The 11,563-nt window shown below is 50.9% G+C and overlaps 1 protein-coding gene across 5 annotated transcripts in view; it reads right to left on the reverse strand.

The window, feature by feature from the left end:
- The window catches only part of SH3GL3 (SH3 domain containing GRB2 like 3, endophilin A3), a 143,654-nt gene that overhangs the window by 33,926 nt on the left and 98,165 nt on the right, over positions 1–11,563 (reverse strand). For all 5 annotated transcript variants that reach the window (XM_040493502.1, XM_040493503.1, XM_040493506.1 and 2 more), the window contains 3 exons: positions 10,888–11,021; positions 7,117–7,275; positions 507–610 (listed from right to left, as the gene is read on the reverse strand). In XM_040493502.1, coding sequence (XP_040349436.1) covers positions 507–610; positions 7,117–7,275; positions 10,888–11,021 — 397 coding nt within the window. The remainder of the gene's footprint in view (positions 1–506; positions 611–7,116; positions 7,276–10,887; positions 11,022–11,563) is intronic.

Here is an 11,563-nt window from a genome sequence, read left to right on the forward strand (position 1 = left end):
TTCAGAAGGTTATTTTGGACTCTTTCAACGCCTCTAAGAGTCAGTAGTATGAACTTGGCCTCACATCTGTACTGGTGAGGTAAAAACACATCTTTTTACATATTTTCTGAGTATCGTGTCACACTTCTCCACATCCCTAGATGTTGGCAAGGAGGTATAAGCCATCGCCATCCCCAGCTTAAGTTCCCAAATCAGCCATGAAGCCAGGACGGTTCTGTAAGGTGAGCAACTGTGTCTGGGTGCCCTGAACACAGGTCACAGAAAAGGGCTTTAGAAACACGAAAAGGGAGAAAGCCTGCCAGACTGCTCTTCCCGGCTCTGTCCCATTGGCCAGAGCCCCGTATTCTCTCAGTGCTATCCCACACCCAAGCATGGAAGCCAGCTAAAGAAAATTCAAAACAGGATGGTATGGTGGGAAGGAGCAGACGATGGGACAGACAGAGGGATTGATTCTGATGGGGTCCAACCCTGCAGCCCGGGCTTGTAACGAACGCAAAGGTTCTCACCGCATCTGTAGCTTGCTCTGTAGCTCCTGCAGAATCTCTGTGGACTGTTTGTGATAGTCTAAAGCCGCCTCTATAAACACAGCCAACTGGCTGACTTGTTCTACCTGCAGCGAAAGTGGAAAATCATTCCAAAGCCTATGTAGTGTTCAGAGAGAAGGGAAACCAGCAACAGAGAGCCAGCTTTGCAGGGAAGCCCTGTGTCCTCCCCAACTCTGGTCCATTTCATTTCATTTCATTTTTATCTCGGAGCCCCACGTAATAATCACCCAGGTCATGGTATAAAGCTATATATTCTGGAAAACCATGTTCAAATTTATTTGTGATTAAAATTTGATTTAACTCGATAAAAGCTTGTTTTTTCCAATTAGATGATACTCCCGGGAGATTTTTGCGCTCTAATGTTCATGGATCTGAAAACAGAGAGATAAAGCTTTTCCAATTACAAATGAGGCCAACATTTAGTAAATGAACTGCTTTCTTAGTGAAATGTCTCTACGGGCATTTTCTAGCTAAGTCAAATCAAGATACTAAGTAAATGAAACTGTTCTCACGTAAGAAGCGAAATCAGCGACAGAGTGTGCACCAGGGCAAAGGCTTGCCTGCTCCCTAAATGTTTTTGGCTTTTTTTGGTTTTTTTTTGTTTTGTTTTTTGTTTTTTTGCCATCAGCACAAAATCATCGCCCTGAAACACACAGCAAGAAGGAATGAACCATACAGCCTCTGGCATCTCTCGTTCCCATGAATCATGACATTCATGAAGTTAGTGACCAAAATACAGTGGATGTCAAAAAAACGAAGTCACGTAAGAAAGCCCAGAAGACCTGGGGAGGCATGAATCGAGGAAGAGACTTCTCCTGTGGGGCCTGGGAGCTTCCCTGCTTCCCCAACGTGTCTGAGCAGCTGCTATGCAAAAGCAGGGTTCCTTAGGCTGATGTCGGCCAGCCTCAGAGGCAGAACCTCTGGGTTGAGGTGACGAGGACCCCAGCACGAGTCCCATGAACTCCAGAGAAGGACACACACCGAAATCAATCCCCCTCTTCCAAAGATTCCCCAAAGCCTAATGTATCACCTCCAAGTCCTAAGTGGCTCTGGGGCAAAGTCTGCCCTGCTCATTCACCCCTACATACTCACCCCATAAAACCAGCCATGGATTCAATTCACCTTCAAAGACCCCAGCTGCTCCCATCTGTTGTTCCAGACCAAGCTTCAGCTGCCTATTTGTTCACTTTCCTTACCCGCGCCCAGCATTTTAAACATGGGTTCAAATGCACACTTGAGCCATCCGTTCCGCTTGTGCCCCACTGTGATCAGCATCTGAACGAGGAAATCCGGCTGCGTTACACTGACCATACCACGCCCTGGGGCTAGAAAAGCAACAAGCCAGGCCTTAAATTTCCCCAAACCCAAAAAACAAAACAAAGACAGCCGAGCCCCTACAAAATCCTACGGATCTCTTAAGTTTCACCTCTTTGGCTTTGACGTTTAAACAAGACCAGTGCCTCGGTCTAACTCGACCACAGGAGAACGCGCGGCAGAAGGAACTCTCCTCCCAATGGTGGGAGAGCTGCGATCTGGGTCAACTCTGGGCCACACCTCCCCATCTTCAGTAAAGTTAGTTTCTATTTTAATCCGCACTTTGAAATACGTTTGACGTTTCTCATTTTCAAAGGCACAGCGAAAGAGCTAAGTGAATATTCCTCGAAACATATCGGGGGGGGGGGGGGGCGCAGGGAGGTGCAGACGGAAAGACTACCAGCTGTCCTGTCTGGCTGGCTAAAAGAGGTTGGGCGATCTAGAGGTGCCTTTGGAACTATTCATTCTCTGGCTGACTCCGGGAAGGAAAGGAACCCCAAGGCCCCTCAGAACCCGGGAGGGACTGCAGTGGGGCACGGCACCTGCTCAACACAACTCCTGCAGAGCTGGGACTCCGCTGCAAAGTCTCAGGCTGACAGCGAAGCCACGCGGTGTCACAAGGGGACCATCTGCCCCTTTATGCCAGGACAGGGAAGATTCCAGGCCATAAGCGGCAAGGTGTTTTGCGGGTGGCCTCTGCCTCCCATCCCCAGCTGGAATCAAACACCAGGACAGGCAGAAACGTGGCAGCGATAAAGCCAGGCCCTGCGAGGGCCTGTCCAGAAGGTAGAGCGTTTCTTCCACGGGCCACACCACTCCATCTGTTGACTCGGGGAAGGTCACTGGGATGAGAAAAGAGGTTTCATTCCGCTTCCGCTGAGACCGGTGCCACCCCTTTGCTGGCGTCACCTTGCGAGTAACGTGTGACCTCATCCCGTGGAAGGGTTCGCACGACACACGCAGGGGAGAACCGCCAGACAGCTGACTCCCGTCTCAGAGTAAACTGCCCTGGCCATCCAGATGGGGGCACATGTGAGGCACCTGAGGCAGGAAACTCGACCAGACTTCCCGGTAAGCTGACAGTGAGGGAGGAGGAGGCCACACGAGCGACCAGGGGAACCAGAACAGAACCAGGAAGAGCTTGTGGTGGAGAGGAAAAGGGCCTTGAACTAGGGTCTTGAACTAGGGGATTAGCTGGATTATCTGGGTGGGCCCGGTGGCATCACAGGGTCCTAGAAGAAGAAGGCAGGGGGGTCAAAGAAGGTGATGGGAGGAAGAGAGGAAGAGGTGTGAAGATGCCAAACGGGGGGCTTTGAAGGAGAAGCAGGTGCCTCTGGCGGGTGGAAAAGGCAAAGACGTGCTGCTTCCCTTACACCCTCCAGGCAGAACTCAGCCCTGCCAGTATCGTGACGTGAGGACTTCTGACCTCCCGTCTGGAAGGCGGTAGATCTGTGTTGTTTGAAGGCACACATGTGCGGTGATTTGTTACAAGAGGAAGAGGAAACTGCTACTTCTGAGCTGCTTTAGTCTCTCTCAAAAGAAGCAAAACCTAGCAAGGGAAATAGCCCTGGTCGGGGTCCCCTGTTCACGGGGGAAGGGGGCCGTTGCCTTGAGACTTACAGGAACCCAACTCCGTGGGGAACGTGCCCGCGTGGCTGAGCCTGGGCACTTCACGGCTGACTCCACCCCGCGCCGTGGTTCCTCGCTCTCTTCCCAGGGGCGAGAGGCCGTGCATCGACTGGGTGTCGCCCGGGGGTGCACTCTACCTCAAAACCCTCTCTTTAGCTGCAAACCAGTGGCCGGTTATAAGCCAATGAGGCTGCCGGGGGTTCTGAGCCGTGGGGATGGAGGCAGAGTGTAGACGTCCCCATACTACTGCGCACTGGGAATACAGGGGTTCCCGGGCGGGGCGGGGCAGGGTGGTGGAAACCTGAATGGGCTCTGAGCCACTGGCTGGCCAGTGGGCCAAGGGCAAAGGATTAGGGCTGAACCCAAAGGAAGAAGGGCTCAAAGGCTTACAGACCGTAATAAGGGCAGCTCTCTATCTTGGGGGGGTGGTATGGAAGCAGGACTGTGAACTGTCCTCCTCAGAATCTTCAGAAGTCAGTTGCCAGGACTGGTCAGCAGCCAGGTAGGTGGGCCGAGAGGCACGTTCTGAGGGCCACAGCACGAGGAGAGATACTGGGCATGAGTAGGTAATGCCCTGCGCCCAGATCTCTGGAGTCTGCAGCGTGCTTGGCATGCCTGAATGAGGGAAAGGCACCTGTTCTGGAACGTGACAAGCCGACAAGCCGTCCCCTTTCACGACCGAAATGGCACGTTTCCAAGGGAGGCCAACTTCGATAGGAACTGCTATCATCAAAGTGACTTCTTGCTCTGTCGTCTCAAAGACCTCCACTCTTTCTGAATTCCTCGGAGAAGCTGAAGGAGTCTGATCACAAACAGATGCCCTTTCCAATGGGGCAAGAGCTTTATTCAGAGTTTCTGAGAAAGTCTGAGCAAGCCAATGACAGCGGTAGCCGACATAACAGCCTCTTATACTTCTATTCCCCACTTCGTATTTCCAAAGGGTGTCTTGCCTGCACTTGTTCACGTCGGGCCCGATACCTGTAGGTCGAAGCGACTCTCCAGGGGCAAACAGCTGAGCAGAAGTGAGACCAGAACCAGATTTCAGGTCGTCCACTCCTGGCTGGGAGCTTTCTTTCAGCGAGTCCGGAATTTCCTAATGTACCTTATGCCACGTGGCACCCGTCCCTTGAAATGACAGCAATAACGATGATGCTGTGGACAAGCTCTGTGGCCAAACAAGTTTGAGAGACTTCCCAGAGTATCCTGCCTTAGCAAGCTCATAGAGATTAATTTTTCACATTATCATATAAAGACTCTGAAAAGTCTGGTGACAAAGAAGGCTGCGAATTTTGTCTCCGCTATGGTCCGCCAAACTCACCTGACCACAGAGACGTTATTAGCACAACCTGCTACCTCCTACGGGATGAGCAGACACAGGTACGAGGGGTGAAGTGGCAAGGTTGGACGTGGGGTTGATGACCCGGAGAGAGCAGGAAGTCAGGGTCCTGAGGGCTGCAGACCCGCTGGGCCTGGCCTGGTTGTAGAGAGGGGCCAAGGACGGGGCTGAGAGCTCCACGTACGTACGCCTCCTCCCTCCATGCACTGGTTTCCCCGTCTTCCCCCACCAAGTCGCCCGCTGTTGATCCCCAAACACAACCACCTCCGCGTTAGCATGGCAGGTCCAAGGGCTAAACTGGGGAAGATTTTCCACGCCTCGTCTCATCAAAGGGACTGCCCGGACACACGGACACAGAAAAGGACAGGGCGGTCCCCTTCTGGGTCTGCCCGCTGGTGCCCCACGAACAGAAGGAAGGCAGCCTTCTGAGGCTCACACGGTCAGTAACTTGCGGGTTTCCTCAACTATAACCCCGGGAAGGGGAAAGGCAAAAGCAGGGGTGTCGTCACACAGGGGACGCCCCTAGGACCCCATACGCTCTACCGTGAGCACTCAAGAAATGGCCCCCTTGCCACTGTCGGCATCGCCATCACCAGCCACCTCTTGGGCACTACCACCGCCACTCCCGCAAGAGTCAGCAACCAGAGCACCCGGCTCACCACCGCGGCTGAAGGCGGCCATGGGCAGGAGGGCAGAGAAGAGGAAGGAGCCCAGTCCCAAGGCAGCGGGACAGTCCCCAGCTGCCAAGGAGTTCGGTCTCCTCCCACTTCCACGGCTGGTTTCCAGGAGCTCTTGTCAAAGGACAGGCCAGAAGGCGCCAGGCCGTCCCCAAAATGAGCCAGCACAGCCCGTTGGCGGAGGCGTGGACCCAGCCCTGAGCTGAGGGAGCAGCACGTCTGATGCACGAGACTCAACTTCAGAGTTCAAATCCACCACAAACAGGCACAGGACCGGAAGGGCAACGCTGGCAACGGCCTGGTAAGGAGGACGTGCACCTGACATGCTGCACTTCAAACCCACTTTCTCAACACGTCAAAGAACCAAATGCAGCAATCGGAGACAAAACCAAAATCGCCTACTGCCTGGGGACAATCTCAAGAGGCAAGTTCTACTTTTAAGGGGAAATAAATAAACAAGGAAAACAGCCAACTGCGTAGACCTCTTCCCACTTCCTGTAAGATGTAAGCGCCCTGATAAGATGTTGAAAGGAGACACCTAATAGAGGGTGCTTTTCGGCACTCAGGCTTAATGGACGCGGGGATTTTCAAACTGTTATCTCTGAAACTAAGGTCTTGCTAATACTGACCATACTAATCCGCCCCCCATGTCACCACGGCAAATAAAAAAGATGCTCCGTACGTTCTGTCTGACTTGACTCAAAAGCGCAAGACCTTGATGTACCTTTTAATAAACTATTGTAAGTAGAACATGGTTTTGCAGATAAATAAATCCTCTGACTTGTCTCCACGGGTTTCAAAGTTCAGCAAATGGGGCCCAAAGCTAAGGCTGGGCCAAAACGGCTCAGGGCATCAGCAAGGCCAGCGTCAGGGCTGGGACGCCACACAGAAGCAGGTGGAAAAAGGCAGTAACGACAAACGCCCAAGGACTCGTCAGTGAGGCAAAGAAGGGAGGCCTTCGGCCTTCGTGGTGCCCCGGTGGGGATCGCCATGCCCCTCAGGGATGCCGAATCCAACTTCACTTGAACAGATAAAATAAGAGCTGGTGGTGGCAATTACAGCACAATGGGGTATTCGCGTCTCTGAGGGATGTGTGTCCAGACCTTCATCATTCCTGAGTTCACAGGTACCGCTATGGTACAGCTGAACAACGCAGGTCACGCTTTTATATCCTGCATGTTCGCGATGACAAGTCAGGGCACCGGAGAGCCTCTCCTCCTCACACACCTGCCTCACAGTGCGCTTCTCTCAGTCTTAGCAAAAGCGCACGTTACGCATGACGTGGGCCCCGCGTTCCACTGCAAAGTCACAACGCTATGGCCCCAAACACAAAGGCCGGTCTGCTATGCAAGTCCCCAAACCATCCCCCTCCCCGGGGCTACCTGGAGCATGTCTCCGGAACAGTCCTGGGATAAACAGGCCTTCTTGAGATCTGAGGTCTGAGTTGGGACTTGCCAAAGGTCTGAAGCTATTTCTGAGGCAGGACATAATGGTTATGGAAAATTCTGGAAGCTCTCGTAAACTAAGGCTCCAGAGCTTCTCAACATGTTGATCCTACTCATATGGTCAATGTTTTCATTCACATTAAAGTCTCCTGGTTGGTTTAAATACTTACATCATTTTCTAAAAAATTAAACATGCTTCTTTCAGCCAACTCCTTTGACTCTTCAAATTTTTCTACCGCTTGTCTGACTTCTTCGTCTGGTATCTTACCTACTCGCTTCTTTTTATAATCATAATCCAGGCGGCGGCCTTCCAGCTTTTTCAGGTGGTGCTGAACAAGACAAAAGAGTCTTTCAGAGAACTGTACATTCAAAACACGGGGCAAAGAAACTTTTGTTATTTCCATGATCACAGCCACTGCTTTCGGGTGACCTAAATTCTAGGGGCAGGGACGCATCTTACACGTCTGTGTGTCCCCAGCATCCACTAGAGGCTACCCTTACTGACGGTCCTCAAGGCATGGGGAATGGTTAGACGGATGGACGGATCAATGGACGGACAGGTGGGTGGAGGAAAGGGTGGGTGAATAGATGCATGGATAAATGGATGGCAGAATGAATACCTATATGAACATAAAGACACAGTATCAGCACTCAGATTCCATTTCCCAAAGTTGTCTATAGGGCCCCTCACTTCAGTTCTCTAATAACACATCCAGATAATTTCCAGCCAATTAACTCTGCCAAAAACAATCATGTTTCCTTTGGCACAACTGTCAAGTCCTTGCCAAAAAGGAGATTATAAAAGCACAAATTTCTAGTAGCCCCTAGAATACTTAGGCGTCTCCCATAAAGTTCCCATACAATTACAGAACAAGTTGAATAAATACCACCAGTGAACATGTACACACTGAGAAACAGACACTCACAACCTCTGGAACAGTGAAATTTCTTTAAAAAAAAAAAAAAAAGAAAAGAAAAAAAGAAAAAAAAAAAGAATCTCTAACAGAATGTAACAACTGTAAATATCAGACGTGTGCATTCACGGAAGGGGCTGCCTTGTGTGGTAGTAAGTTCCCCCATCACAGTTTGTATTCCAGCAGAGGGATCCCATGTCAGAAATACTGTCGGCAGGACAGCTGTATGGGGCAAGGCATTATGCCTACAATCCTTGGAAAACAGGTATCTGACATCAAACGTACACACAAGAACAGGCCATCCCAGCGAAGTATGCAGGTAACATCACTTAGCACTTTAGTGAATGAAACACACTGGTTCCACTTCCATAATGAAGAGGCGAAGAGAGCATATGGGATAAAAACCCAGAAGCATCTTTCCTATGTGCTCCGTGACTCTGGGCAGATCTGTGACTCCCTCTGTGCCTCCGTGTGTGGCTGTAAAACAGGGGTGATGGCTGCTGACGGGCCAAGAACTGAACCCACAAAACCCCTTACAGATAGAAGTCAGCCGTGTGTTAAATGGGCAGGTTCCCCACTCCTGAGGTCTGAGACGCAGCAGCACAGTCGAGACTATGAATGGCTTCTGAGTAGTAGACTCTTAACTCTCGATCGTTCTAGGATTTAAGTGTAGCTTCATAGCATTTCTGTATCAGATGGCAGCTGAGTAACAAGGAAGCCATTTAGAGTACTATTTTGCTGTACGGGGAATGCCAACACTTAAGTACAGGTGGATTTTGCACACAAGTCCGACCCACATTTGTGTCCACAGCCGGCTCTGAAGCAGGTCAAACGGAAGACCTACATTGTGGGGCGGACTTGTGGTTTTCCTCAAGGACGACAGCACGAGAAGAAGTGGTGTATTACATCTTTCAACAAAGGGGGCATTTGGTTTTAAGGTTCGGCGTTTGGAAAGGCTGTTCTGGTCCCCCCTGTCCCCAGGACACCCCTCCTTCTCTAGAGTCATCTGTTCTTTAGTAATTTGGAAGCACAAATGCCATGCTGGACATCGTGGCCACAAAAGTGGACGAGGCAGGATCCTTACCCCCGAGGCGCCCAGTGCCATCATGTGGGGAGCGCAGGAGCCCCTGATTCTGTGAGGGGAGGGCAGGGGCTTCCCAAAGGGAAGAGCGTCTGAGATCTGAGAGGTGACATGACTTAGCCAGGAGGGGAGGGGAGGGGAGGGGGAGAAAGGCCAGGAACAGAGGGACAGAACACAGCAAAACACCCCGGGGGGCTAAAGGTAACAAACAGTAGGAAGGGGCCGAGGTCAGGCCCCAAAGGGCAGGAGAGGCCAGAGAATCCGGCCCCAGAGGGCAGGAGAGGCTGGAGTGGATCTTCAGTCCGCCTCCCCTGCGGGCAGCTGCCGACAGTCTGCGTCTCAGGAAGCCTGCTCTGGGTGTGGTGCCGGGAGTCAAGGGCTGCTGTGTGGATGTGTCCAGATGCCAACTGAGAGGAGGTGATAGGAAGGGAGAGAATGGAGACTCAGGACAATGGATGTGGCAACAGACTCCGGGGTCCAGTGGAGGACAGACCTCGGAGTCAGGAAGGACACTGCTTTCCCTGACACGGATGGGACAGAGACCACGAGTAAGGGGCTGAGGGGGGCATTCTGGAGGGGGGGCAGCAGAGTGTTCTTGGGAGTCCCTGAATGCTTGCTTTCGTTTTTCATTCAACCTTCCTGAATTCCAGGCATCCAGGACTCTCCGTTTGGGAAACCTAGAACAGGGCCCCAGCATCTGCCTTTCTAATGTGATGCTGATGCTGACGGTCCAGGGGCCACCCCATGAGATGCGCCGTGCCCGGACAAAGGAGAGGGAGGAAAGTGGACGGGGCACCTGGGTGGCTCACTCGGTAAGGCGTCTGACTCGATTTCAGTTCAAGTCATGATCTCAGGGTTCATGAGATCCAGCCCTGTGTTGGGCTCTGTGCTGACAGCACGGAGCCTGCTTGGGATTCTCTGTCTCTCCCTCTCTCTCTGCCCCTCATCCCCCCAACCCCCAAATAAACATTAAGAAGGAAGGAAGGAAGGAAGGAAGGAAGGAAGGAAGGAAGGAAGCAAGCCAAGGTTCAAATGACTTCCCAGCTGGCTTGGACTTGCATTCAGATCACTCTTGAAGATACCTGGGGGCAGGTCCTCGGGGCAGCTGGCTGCCCCGCCAGCGTAAAGTCAACACAGGCTGCCCCGCCAGAGTAGAAGTCCAGTGAGGCAGAAATCTCAACGCTGTTTGTGCACATACGCACAAACACCACTAAGCAAGAGGCACATGATCACCTACAGGTCCCTGAGAGCTCACATGTACGCTCTGGAAGGCCACTTCTAACAGTTTTCCAAACATGAAATGTCAATTCCTGTTTATTGGTTTCCTTGAGAAGCAGCACAAAATAATCACTACTGGTGCCAAGTATCAAAAGATATGACTGACACCGTTGTGATTTTCATTATCAAAAATCCACTACAAAGTTATGGGATCATTTTGTTATGTGAGAAGTGGCTGTGGAAATGTGCTCCTTTATCCTGGCTTCTAGCCGGCTTTAATAAGATAGAGAACAGGGGTGCCTGGGTGGCTCAGTCGGTTAAGCGTCCTACTTCGGCTCAGATCATGGTCTCACTGTTCGTGAGTTCAAGCCCCACGTCGGGCTCTGTGCTGACAGCTTGGAGCCCGGAGCCTCTTTCAGATTTTGTGTCTCTCTCCCTCTCTGCACTTCCCCCATTCATGTTCTCTCTCTCTCTCTCTCTCTCTCTCTCTTCCTCTCTCGCTCAAAAATATATAAAAACCCTAAAAAAGTAAAAAAAAAATAAGATACAGAATAAAAAGCTAAGAGGTCCCGGGTCTCTTTCCCAGTGAGCCAGGTAAATAGGAGTTATTTTTTTCACCACCCACAAGACGATGCTTTCACGGAATCCCTACAGAAACACTCTGATGGTTTTAAATATGAACTTCACTTTAAGTAGCAACAGGTAGATTTAGAGTCCGCAAGACTTACCCCAATCTCTTTTAAATCTTTGTCTTGTAGTAACTGAAGTGGATCAATAAAAGTTTGCTTTACGTTAATGTCAAGAGAGTCTTTCACCTCAGCCATGAGCTTCATGGATTCACCGACTTCTATTAATGCACTACCTTGAATAGAAAATACAAATTAAAAAAGGGTCTTCAGCAGGGTCCTCGAGGTTAGCGGTGATACTGACTTCATTCTTTCCCAAACGTTTGTGGAGGGCCATGGAAACAAGCGAATCACCCTGAGACTGCTGAATCCTGACTCAGAGAAAAAAAAAATTTTTTTTCTGAACGTCTTATTTTCTGTATTTTCCTCTCTACATTCTGTAGTCTGCGCTACAAAATAAAGGTAGGAGGCTCAGACAGACCGAAGCATTTACCCTTTTGGCCACTAGATGGTGATAAAGCTCCTTTCTCAAACTGGTGACAGGCACACTGCTTTTCGAAGGTCTGTGCCGCACCCCATCAGTTTACCAGAGACCTACGATAACTAGTACCTGCTTTTGCTAACTGGAAGAAATCCAAAGAGGATTTCTGTGTTCACCAAAAAAGAAAAAAAAAAGACAAAAATGAGAAAGCATTCAGCCCCCGCTTTGCAGTGAGCCACTAGAGGCAGCCCAGACCCCAGGTAGTGAGAACTGAACCGTGTACAGAACATTGGCATC

The sequence above is a fragment of the Herpailurus yagouaroundi genome, unplaced genomic scaffold (genome assembly GCF_014898765.1).
Source record: "Herpailurus yagouaroundi ecotype Mexico unplaced genomic scaffold, PumYag 185, whole genome shotgun sequence".
Lineage (NCBI taxonomy): Eukaryota > Metazoa > Chordata > Mammalia > Carnivora > Felidae > Herpailurus > Herpailurus yagouaroundi.